This window comes from Scyliorhinus canicula, chromosome 14 (assembly GCF_902713615.1).
Source record: "Scyliorhinus canicula chromosome 14, sScyCan1.1, whole genome shotgun sequence".
NCBI lineage: Eukaryota > Metazoa > Chordata > Chondrichthyes > Carcharhiniformes > Scyliorhinidae > Scyliorhinus > Scyliorhinus canicula.
In genome coordinates, this window is record NC_052159.1 from 55,156,766 (window position 1) to 55,169,331 (window position 12,566).

At 45.5% G+C, this 12,566-nt stretch overlaps 1 protein-coding gene across 4 annotated transcripts in view; it reads left to right on the top strand.

Moving 5' to 3' along the window:
• LOC119977858 (palmitoyltransferase ZDHHC20-B-like) overlaps positions 1-12,566 on the top strand; it is a 130,398-nt gene that overhangs the window by 19,312 nt on the left and 98,520 nt on the right. For all 4 annotated transcript variants that reach the window (XM_038819116.1, XM_038819117.1, XM_038819118.1 and 1 more), the window contains exon 3: positions 11,059-11,153. In XM_038819116.1, the coding sequence (XP_038675044.1) occupies positions 11,059-11,153 (95 nt within the window). The remainder of the gene's footprint in view (positions 1-11,058; positions 11,154-12,566) is intronic.

Below are 12,566 nucleotides of genomic sequence, written 5' to 3' on the forward strand. Positions count from 1 at the left end.
CTGGACATGCCCAGAACATATGGGCATAGTTCGCAGGACTCCCCGAACATCTGGTGCACCTGTCCTCACCCCCAAAGAACCTACTCATCCTAGTCCTGGACATGTGGGCCCGGTGCAGCACCTTAAATTGGATGAGACTAAGCCTCGCACATGAAGAGGAAGAGTTGACTCTCTCCAAGGCATCCGCCCAAGTCCCGTCTTCTATCTGCTCCCCAAGTTCCCCCTCCCATTTAGCCTTCAGCTCCTCCACTGGCGACTCCTCCACCTCCTGCATTACCTTATAGATGTCAGACACCTTCCCCTCTCCGACCCACACCCCCCAAAGCACTCTGTCCATCGTCCCCCGTGAGGGCAGCAAAGGGAATCCCTCTACCTGTCGCCTAGCAAACGCCTTTACCTACAAGTATCTGAACATGTTCCCTTGGGGAAGCCCAAATTTATCTTCCAGTTCCCCCAGGCCCGCAAACCTCCAGCCAATAAACAGGTCCCTCAATTTACTGATGCCCACCCTTTGCCACCCCCTAAATCCCCCATCCTTGTTCCCCGGGATGAACCAATGATTGCCACCCAATGGAGCCTCCATCGAGTCCCCTGTTTCGCCCCCTATGCCGTCTCCACTGTCCCCAGATCCTTAGGGTCGCCGCCACCTCCGGGCTCGTGGTAAACCTCTTAGGGGAGAGCGGCAACGGCGCCATAACCATGGCACCCAGGCTCGTACCTCTACATGACGCCATCTCCATTCTTTTCCACGCCGCTCCTCCCCCCTCCATCACCCATTTATGCACAATTGACACATTGGCCGCCCAATAGTACCCCATAAGGTTGGGCATCGCCAACCCGCCTCTATCCCTCCCTCGCTCCAGGAAAACCCGCTTCACTCTCGGAGTCCCATGTGCCCACACAAAGCTCAAGATACTGCTAGTCACTCTCCTAAAGAAGACCCTGGGGATGAAGATGGGCAGGCACTGAAAGAGGAACAAGAACCTCGGAAGCACCGTCATTTTGACGGACTGTACCCTCCCCGCCAACGACAATGGCAGCATGTCCCACCTCTTGAACTCCTCCTCCATCTGATCTACAAGTCTGGTGAAATTATGTTTGTGAAGAGTCCCACAGTCCGTGGCCACCTGCACCCCCAGGTACCTAAAACTCTCCCCTGCCCGCCTAAGCGGGAGCCTACCAATTCCTTCCTCCTGGTCTCCAGGGTGCACCACAAACACCTCACTCTTGCCTAAATTTAGTTTATAACCTGAAAAAGTCCCAAACTCAGCTAGCAGCTCCATCACCCCCGGCATCCCTCCCACCGGGTCCGCCACATACAGTAACAGGTCATCGGCATACAACGACACCCTATGTTCCTCCCCACCTCGCATCAAACCTCTCCACCTCTCTGAATCCCTCAACGCCAGCGGCTCGATTGCCAATGCAAACAACAAGGGGGACAGGGGGCAACCCAGCCTGGTCCCTCGGTAGAGCCGGAAGTACTCCGACCTCCTCACATTTGTGGCCACGCACGCCATCGGGGCCTCATATAGCAGCCTCACCCATCTAATAAACCCTTCACCAAATCCAAACCTCCCCAACACCTCCCATAAGTACCCCCACTCCACTCTATTGAAGGCCTTCTCCGCATCCAGCGCCACCACTATCTCTGCCTCCCCCTCAATCGCCGGCATCATGATGACATTCAACAATCTCCGCATATTCATGTTCAGCTGCCTTCCCTTCACAAACCCTGTCTGGTCCTCGTGTACAACCCCTGGCACACAGTCCTCTATCCTGATGGCCAGGATTTTTGCCAGCACCGTGGCACCTACGTTGAGGAGAGATATGGGCCTGTATGAACCACACTGCTGGGAGTCCTTGTCCCTCTTTAAGATTAATGAGATCAGCGCCCGCGACATCGTCGGGGGCAAAGTCCCCCCTTCCCACGCTTCATTAAGTGTCCGCACCAGCAAGGGGCCCACTAGTTCCACAAACTTTTTATAAAATTCCACCCGGAACCCATCCGGCCCCAGTGCCTTCCCTGACTGCATCTGCCCTATCCCCTTAACTAGCTCCTCCAGCTCAATCGGCGCACCCAACCCCTCCACCTTCTCCTCCTGCACCTTCGGGAAAGAAAGCCCGTCAAGGAACCTCTCCATTCCCCTCCTCTCCCCCGTTGGCTCCGACCGGTACAGTTCCCCGTAAAAGTCCTTGAAGACCTCATTCACCTCTACCCCTTCCGCACCACATTCCCACTCTTGTCTCTCACTCCAGCAATTTACTTTGCCGCATCCCGCTTGCGGAGCTGATGAGCCAGCATCCTACTCGCCTTTTCACCATGTTCGTACACTGCCCCTTGTGCCTTCCTCCACTGTGCCTCTGCCTTTCTAGTGGTCAGCAAATCAAATTTAGCCTGCAGGCTGCGCCTCTCCCCCAGCAGTCCCTCCTCTGGTGCCTCTGCGTACCTCCTGTCTACCTCCAGCATCCTTCCCACCAGTCTATCCCTCTCACTCCTCTCGCTCCTCTCCCTGTGTGCCCGGATGGATATCAGCTCCCCACGAATCACTGCTTTCAGGGCTTCCCAGACCACTCCCACGTTCCCCCCACTTAGTCATGAACAGCCCTGCAATCTAAGAGAATTGGTCTGTCAAGGCATTGGGACGTAATTTTTCCAGTGTTGCTGGTTGTTGCTTTGGTACTGGTGTTGTTTGTTGTTTCCTCCTTAATTGGCTCTGTTTATGGCGGTTAATATGATCGCCTTCCTCAATTCTAATTATGTTTGCTCGAGTCGCCAGGTATCTTTCGATACCGCCACAAGGTTCAAAACTGAATACTGATCAAAGACTCGATACACCAATTAGTAAGTTCGAAATCAATGCTCTTTTATTTACACACACGGTCAATTATACTCATGCACAAACTCTACCAACTAAACTATCACTACTACTAAAGCCTATACTTAGCTCCGGGCGCCCACTCAGTCAGAGGAACAATGGCTGTTGTCCGGTTCTGAGGCTGTTGAGGTCGAATTGGTACGGAAAAGTAGCTAGGAGCGTCTGTCTCGTCGCGTGCGTTGACTTTGGACTTACTTGTTCTGGTGCAGCTGCTAGGCAGGCCTCTCGTTGCTGAGAGCCAAGGCCAAGAAGAATGATTCTCTCTTGGGGGCTTCTTCTTATACCCAAAGGAGGCTTCGTGCGCTTTTGGGCGGTCCTTGAACTTGGTCCCAATTAATTGGATCGTATCCTGATCATTGGTATTGATTTCCTCCAATAAAGGGGTGGCTGCCCTGATTCCTGGGCGGGCCCTAGGTGGCTGTTGGCCTGCTTTGTTCTAGTCTCCTCTGGCGCAGGGGCGTCTGCTTTGGTATCATTTACCTAAATGTTTCTCTTTTGTCCCTGGAGATGGCTCATTAGTATGCTAATGGTTTTGCAGTATTGGTCTTGTCTGGGAGCTGCAAACTTCAATCAACAGACAAACCTTGCACCTGCTTGCTTTCTCAGCATTGTCCATTTTTCCCTTCATTCTCTGCAAGTGTCCATTTTGTAATCGGGACGTGGCCACCCCAGGTGGCTACACTGGAACGACATTTGTTTCTATTAATGTGGAACTACTCCTCAGCAAAGGAAACATTCAGGATATCACTTAAGGGAATATTAACTCATAATCGGAGAAACTTGACTTGAATTCCGTCCAGACCAGCTGACTTCCCAGGTTTAACTCTCGAGTTCTCGAAGAATCTCCACAGTTAAATTACAGGAGATTATCTTGCCAGTAAAATCATAGATAGATAGAGAAATACAGCACAGAACAGTCCCTTCGGCCCACGATGTTGCGTCAAACTTTTGTCCTAGGTTAATCATAGAATTTTGGACAATTTTTCATGGCCAATCCACCCAATCTGCACATCTTTGGACTGTGGGAGGAAACCAGAGTACCCGGAGGAAACCCACGCACACACGGGGAGGAAGTGCAGACTCCACACAGACAGTGACCCAAGTTGAAATCGAACTTGGGACCCTGGAGACCCTGGAGCTGTGAAGCAATTGTGCTATCCACAATGCTACCGTGCTGCCCTTAAGAAGTTAACCTACACTCCATTATTCTACCCTAATCCATGTACCTATCCAATAGCCGCTTGAAGGTCCCTAACGTTTCCGACTCAACTACTTCCACAGGCAGTGCATTCCATGCCCCCACTACTCTCTAGGTAAAGAACCTACCTCTGACATCCCCTCTATATCGTCCACCATTTATCTTAAATTTATATCCCCTTGTAATGGTGTGTTCCACCAGGGGAAAAAGTCTCTGACTGTCTACTCTATCTATTTCCCTAATCATCTTATAAACCTCTATCAAGTCGCCCCTCATCCTTCTCCGTTCTAATGAGAAAAGGCCTAGCACCCTCAACCTTTCCTCGTATGACCTACTCTCCATTCCAGGCAACATCCTGGTAAATCTCCTTTGCACCTTTTCCAAAGCTTCCACATCTTTCCTAAAATGAGGCGACCAGAACTGCACACAGTACTCCAAATGTGACCTGACCAAGGCTTTGTACAGCTGCATCATCACCTCACGGCTCTTAAATTCAATCCCTCTGCTAATGAACGCTAGCACACCATAGGCCTTCTTCACAGCTCTATCCACTTGAGTGGCAACTTTCAAAGATCTATGTTCTCAGTGGAGATCTCTCTGCTCCTCCACATTAGATAATTGGGAAAGGTTGAGCGGTGCCATATCACCAGCAAAGTCTGCAACATACGTGTGTGGTAATTATAGTAATTCCAGACCATACTTAAATTTACTTACAGGGTTGTCTCCCGCAAGAACCCTGTCAGAGACAAGTTTGTAAAGTGGATAAAGTATGATTTTAATATTGTGACCAAAAAGACTTCTGTCACAAACTACATTTGGCTGCTTTTGCTGTTTAAATCGTGTACCTTAAGAAAGTTCTGAGAAGGGCACAAGAGTTTTACTTTTTTTTTAAACTGCGGTCCAATCCCTTATTAACTTAATTTGATTCATGTATTGAAGATCAGTTCACACCGACTTTCAAAATGTAAGTAAACTAAATTTTGAATCTAACTGTTAGTTGTTAAAATTCCAAACAAGCCACAGCAGCCAGTGAAAGTATATTTGAGTGGCTATAGAAGCTTGTTAAACCGAAGATCTTTAAACCAATTAGAAATTTTCAGAGAAAAAGCTGAAATATACTAGATAACTCAATTTGACAGAAAAGGTTAACTTTCAAAGTGTCCACATTTCTATAAAATATATATATTTTTTACATTTTGTTTTTAAATTTAGAGTACCCAATTATCTTTTTTTCCAATTAAGGGGCAATTTAGCGTGACCAATCCACCTAACCTGAACATCTTTGGGTTGTGGGGGTGAAACCCACGCAAACATGGGGAGAATGTACTTAAACTCCACACAGATAGCGAACCAAGGCCAGGATTCGAACCCAGGTCCTCAGTCCTGTAGTCCCAGTGCTAACCATTGCGCTACATGCTGCCCCATATAAAATATATATTAAAGAACAGTTACACTTAGACTTCTCCTGTCTTGTCCACTTTTGAGTTGGATAAAGACTTTCTATTGTAAAAATATATAACTGGTAGGGAGGATTAGGAGGCTGGGGCTTCAGAGGGTGGCAGTTCGGGGGCCTGGCCCTTCCAAACCTGTTGTACAATTATTGGCCGGCAAATGTGGAGAAGGTGCGGGGTTGGAGCAGGGAGTCGGAGGCTTTGTGAATGAAGGTGGAGGAAGGCTCTTGTAAGGGATTGGGGTTGTGGGTGCTGACAATGGCGCTGCTCCGGTTTGCTACAGGGAAATATTCGGGGAGTCGACTGGTGGCGGCCACTTTGAAGGTATGGAGTCAGTTTCGGCAGCACTTTAGGCTAGGGGTGGAGTTGAGGTGGATGCTGATCCGAGGGAATCATGGTTTTGAGCCAGCAAGGTTGGGTGCTAAGTTTCAGGGATGGGAGGAGCAAGGGGTGAGGGAAATGAAAGACTTATTTCTAGATGGGCGGTTTGCGAGTTTGGAGAAATTGGGGGAGAAGTTTGGGATCTTGCAGGGGAGATTTTTAGGTATATGCAGGTGCGGGATTTCACAAAGGAGGTTTCCCCTACTTTTCCGGTGGCACCGCCCTCCTCGCTGTTGGAGGGGGTGATGGGGCTGGTGGGGGCGTCTTCATCTCAGCAATCTAAGGGAGGATTTTGGAGTAGGATAGGACGTCTCTTGTGGGGGCTAAGGCCAAGTGGGAGGAAGATCTAGGGATGGCGCTGGAGGAGGGATTGTGGTGTGAGGCGCTAAGGAGGCTGAATGCCTCAACCTCATGTGCGAGATTGGGGTTGATACAGTTAAAAGTTGTACACAGAGCGCACCTGACAAAGTAGATGATAAACTGGTTGTTTGAGGGGGTGGAGGACATTTGTGAACGGTATGGGAGGGGCCCGGCCAGTTACATCCATATGTTCTCGCCCTTACCAAAGTTGGGAAAATTTTGGAGATCGTTCTTCAGCAATGTCTCCGATCCTGCATGTGGATTTGGAGCCCTGTCCCTTGGGGTCCATATTTCAGGTGTCAGACTTGCTGGAGCTGCAGATGGGAACGATGGCAGATGTTTTGGCCTTCACCTCGCAGATTGCTTGCAGGCGAGTCCTGTTGGGATGGAGGTCATACCCTGTGCTTCGGTACCGCTGGGGAACGGTTGGAGTTCTTGTATTTGGAGAAGGTCAAATATGTTTTGAGGAGCGCAAGTGAAGGGTTCCACAAGAGACGGGGTTTGTTTGTATTACATTTTAAAGAGCTGTTAAGGGGGAGGGGGTGCAAAGGGGCTTTTTGTTCTAGGTTATTGGGGGGTGGTGTTGTAGTTTGTGTTTTTTGCTCTGTTTTGTTGTGTATTTAAAATGTTGAAATATTTAAAAATTGAATAAAAATATTTTCAAAAATATATATATTTAACAATTACTTCGCTATTGCATTGTTCACTGATTCATTGTTTGTGAAGTGAATTTTCTTGAAAACATAGGGGGCTGGAGTCTCTGCTGTTGGGATGCTCTGTTTTGTTGCCAGCCCGGGGATTTCCCGATGGTGTGGGGCTGCCCCACACCAATGGGAAACCCCATTGACCAGCCGGCGAAACGGAGCATCCCGCCAGCGGGGTGAACCTGAAATGTAGCACGGCGGGGTGGAGAATCCAGCCCAGGGTCTACTGTAATTCTGGTGCCTTTTCAGATGCCCCATTAGTTTAACTTGGACATGCTGACCTCGCATCAGGAAAGGTCTGTACAGATATCAGAGAAGATCGTGGCCAGACATGACATTGGAAATGTGAGCATGGCTGCAGTTATGCATGTATGAGACTTGGACATCTGTAGTTCTGTTAAAAGTTATGTGCATTACTTTGGAACATCTGTTTTGTTCATATGTAGTCAACACTGTCGTATCCACCCTGAAATGGAAACGGGACTGATTAGGAAGGGCGTCAGTGAAAGCAGCTCTTGATATGAATTAACCCTCAACCGTCTGTCTCTGAGGTGAAAAGCCACAGATGACACCTAAACAAAAAACAAAATGGCCTGAGAACATTCCATAGAGGGAGGGGTTCCTAAAGGAGCCGAAGTTGACGTGAAATGCTGGAGCGGAAAAAAGGGCCAAGTTTAACTCTCACCTGTTTAACTACTCGGATCACATATTGCTGCATAATCGATGTCGCAACCTCAGCGCAGAGATCAACTCCCAGATTCTAATTCCACAACCACACAGTTGACTTTATGAATCAGTGATTTAGGAGTAGTTAAAGCAAAAATCATAGGTACATTTAAAAGCTAGATATGCACGCAATAGAAAAAGGAACAGACGGACATGTTGGCAGGATTTGAATAAGTTAGTTGGAAGAAACTTGTGTTTTAAACTGAATGGCCTATTTCTATACTGTAAATTCTATGTAAAACAAAAATTAAAGAGGACTCCTCGTGGTCCATTGTTCTGTGGCTGCAGAAGCCAGTAAACTTTAAACCCGTTTTTTTACTGCGCTTGAGTCGTGTTGCTGAGATTCATTCTTGTTTGGCTTAAAATTACTATACTTGCTTTTTGTACTTGAGAGCTGAGTCTAAAACTCAGTGTGTATAATTGGCAGGAGCTAAGTGGAACGAATTCCAGCAACAGAACAACATTAAAATGAGATACTCTACCATTCAAGTTCATTGAGTTCTGAGATGAAATCAGGGTTATCAGACTGTTGTTGGATAGTAATGAGGCTATAATATTTTTGAGACAAAAAAACTAAATCTCCACCAAAGCCCTCTGCCACTTCCTTTAGTACAATTTTTTTCTTGTGTTCTACAATTAGATGCTTTTATAAATATAATGTAGTATTTGCTATGTATATTACTGCCAATTTTTATTACCAAAGAGCAGATTTGGATTGATTTATAGTGCTGAATTGTGATGCCAGCTATCCATGGGAACATGGCTAATATTATGTTACAGAAGAAGTTGTTCATTGAGGAGTTGCATTTGTTTCTTATCTGTTAGGCTGTGAGTAATCTAGTAGTGGAAGTTCTATAATATGGTATTTGTTGATGTCAGTTCCTTTTGGGGAATTTTAGCCCATTAAGAAAAGGATGGAATGGCTTTTATGCAGTATCAGATTTTCTAGGTTAACATACTGCAAAGTATACAGAACATAGTAATGTAGAACGGTTGGCGTGGTGGCACAGCGGTTAGCACTGCTGCCTCACAGTGCCAGGGATCCGGGTTCAATTCCGGCCCTGGTTGACTGTGTGGAGTTTGCACTTTCTACCCGTAACTGCGTGGGTTTCCTCCGGGTGCTCCGGTTTCCTCCCACAATTCAAAGATGTGCAGGTGAAGGGGATTGGCCATGCAAAAAAATTGCTCCTTAGTGTACAGGGATGTATAGGTTAGGTAGGGGTAGGTTGGGGGAGTGTCCTTGGGTGGAGTGCTCTTTCAGAGGGCCGGGGCAGACCTGATGGGCTGAAAGGCCTCTTTCGGCACTGTAGCGGTTCTATGATTATAGCATAGGTAGGAATGGGCCATTTAGTCCCTTGAACCTGTCCTGCCTTTCAATAATATCGTGGCTGATCCGATTGTGGTCGTAACTCCCTTTTCCTGCCTGCTCCCCATAACCCTTGATTCCCTTGCAGATCAACAGTCTTTCTAACTCAGATCTTGAATATATTCAATGACCCAGTCTCCATTGCTCTCTGGGGAAGAACATTTTAAAGATGAATAACCCTCTGAGAGAAGAGACTCCTCATCTTCATTTGAATTGTGCCTCCTCTTTCTAGGTTCTCCCATGTCAGAAGCATCTTTTCGGAATCACCCTGTCAAGCCTCCTCAGAATCTTATGTTTAAATAAGAGCACCTCACATTCTTCTAAATTCCAATAAATATAGGCTGAACCCACTCAACATTTTCTCCTATGATAACCTCTTAATCCCAGGAATCACCGAATGAACTTTCTCTGAACTGCCTTCAATGCAAAGATATTCCTTCTTATTTCTGGATACCTGTACAAAGAAAACATCCTCTCAACATCTACCCTGTCAACACACCTCAGAATCTTGTATGTTTCAACAATATCATCTCTCGACCTTCTACGCTGCAATGAGTATTGATCCAAGCTGCTCAACTTTTCCTCACAGCCCCATCATCCCAGGAATAAACCTAGTGAACCTTCTCTGAACTGCCTCCAATGGAAATATATCCCTACGCAAATAAGGAGGGCCGTAACATCCTCTGAGTGGTAATCAGTGGACATGTTAACTGACATTTTAAAGAGCTCCCTTTCTTCAGATAGCATCAGTCTCCCTCTCAAATCCTTTGTCGTCATCACCCCCCCTCAAAAGTCTGATGTATCTATCCTCTCCGGTTCCCACCTCATTACTAACCTCTAATTCATTTAATATTGCCACGTTCTAATTGCACACCATTTCTCCCAAAAGCACTTTTAGAATTGCTTCAGTCTAGTTCCCACCTTTTAGCACCGATACTAACCTAGCCAAAGTCTTGAATGAGAACCTTTATGATTGTCATGATGGTGTTTTATTGATCCTTGCTGTTTTTATCTGTAGCATTACATTCAATCCTCCTTCATTGCCTCTCCTCCGCTGCCCAACTATGTGGGACTACCGTTGCATGGTTTAACTTCGACCTGTGTAAATACAGCTTATATATCTCCCCCTGTGGCTTCTCTTACCATCCCTCCAGTGACTTGCCACTCTTTACCACTGCAGCTTCCTAAAGTTTCATATGTCACCTTACATCCTCCAATTCTGACCCACCCTCTTCGCTCTTCATTGCTGGCAGACCATCTGTCAATGCAGGCTTTCTCAATGGAAATCCCATCCTAAACCCCTTTACATTTTAACCTCTGCTCCTAAAACAAACTGTGATCCCATCTTTTCAACTAAACTTTCATTTACAGTCCCTAGTCTATCCTTCCGTTTCCTTATCTTAATTTTGATTCCTTTTGGCTTCTGCAAAGCATTTTCAGTTATCCATGTTTTTTTTTTAATTTAGACTACCCAATTAATTTTTTCCAATTAAGGGGCAATTTAGCGTGTTCAATCCACCTACCTTGCACATCTTTGGGTTGTGGGGGCGAAACCCACGCAAACACGGGGAGAATATGCAAACTCCACACGGACAGTGACCCAGAGCCGGGATCGAACCTGGGACCTCAGCGCCGTGAGACTGCAGTGCTAACCCACTGAGCCACCGTGCTGCCCCAGTTATCCATGTTAAAGACACTTTATTAATGTAACTATTGGGAGAAAATTATTTTTATATTTATTTTTATATACGAGTTGTTTGAGCATGTAATGTTTCGCCACAGGGAATATTACATTTTAAGGGAAAGTTGTGTTTTTTTCCAGAGATGAGGCACAGGTTCATGGTATTCATTTTAAGATGTTCTAGCAAACAGCTGGCACAGCCAACATGCCAAATGTGTTGTAAGTTTCTCTGATTCTAGAATCCTGCTTTGCCAGCAATAGAGCATTGTAAGTTTTGCTAACTTAAATGCTTTATTTCATTCTCTGTTTCAGTTATCTACCTTGTGGTGTTCCATCTATCTTTTGTCATGTTTGTGTGGTCCTATTGGAAGACCATTTTTACACCCCCAGCCAATCCATTAAAAGAGGTGAGTTCTACATTCCCCGAGAACATGTGTTTGAGTTCTATGAATGATTCTCATTTGAAAATTAGTTTAAAAAATGCCAATTCTAATAAAGAACTAGAATATAAAATATTAAATTTGGGAGACTGGGAATTTGACAGTAAACTGCAGCTGTCTGAAATTTGAATGTCAATAAAAATGGCAATGGCATCAGATCCTAACTCAATATGTTAGAGGTCAGGACTGAAATCCAACAATTTGTCAATATGTATTTTCTTTCTGGAGTTATTGAGTATTCAATGATGACAATTTTTACAAGAACATATGTTAACTCTGAGGTATTTTCTCTCATTCTCACTATTTCACTTCAATAAATTACATGGGTATTATTAAAACTTTTAAACACTCCTCCCAGATTGGGAATATTAATTTTTTTGTGCTTCATGTGGGTTGCAGGATCAGCCAGAAAGTGACTCAACAGGGCAGCACAGTGACGCAGTGGTTAGCACTGCTGTCCCATGGTGCCGAGGTCCCAGGTTTGATCCCGGCTCTGGGTCACCCGTGTGGAGTTTGCACGTTCTCTCCGTGTTTGCATGGGTTTCACCCCCACAACCCAAAAGATGTGTAGGTTAGGTGGATTGGTCATGCTAAATTGCCCCTTAATTGGAAAAAATGAATTGGGCACTCTAAATTTATTTTTTTTAAAAAGAAAGTGACTCGAAGGAGGATTAATGAAGATTGCAAATTTGGTTCTACGTGTCTCTTGGGACACATTAAGGCAGAGAAACTTCAATACTGGCTGAGTTCTTCCATTACCTCAGTTGTGACTGAAAATTTCTAATTTCTATACCTGTAATCACTAACATCAGAAAGCACGTTGATGTAAATTTAATCTCAGGACTTTATAGGTTATCCCAGTATCAATTTTGTTGAATTTGGGGATGCAGTTGACAATTTCTGAGATGAGAGTAACCTTAAATGAAAAAGAAACTGTGATGTGGCAGTCTCGATAAACAATATTTTTAACTTACCTAGACCGATGGTTTGAAGATAACCTCCAGGTATTCTTAACTTCCTCCATTCAAGGATTAAATGCAGTGCTAGGATAGCAGCAACCAATACTACAATGTCAACATGTCATCAGCAAAGTTAACACCAGATATGAAAAGGGTTGAAAAAGGCATGTTTCATCTTGGCATGTTGAATAATGCGTGAAGAACTGAGTATTTTGCCAAATAACGGCCCAGATATTGTGTTGAGAATAATGGTGAGGCTATGACGCTCACTGTTTTTATGCAGTAAATTGAACAACAGTTTCTGGAGTCCTCGTGTCGCAGTTAAACATAACCGCAGGAGTTGTGTAGTGAGTTACCCTGCTCCCCCACATGCTTCACCATTACAGCATCTCGCCAATTGACTCAGCGTTGAAATTGATGT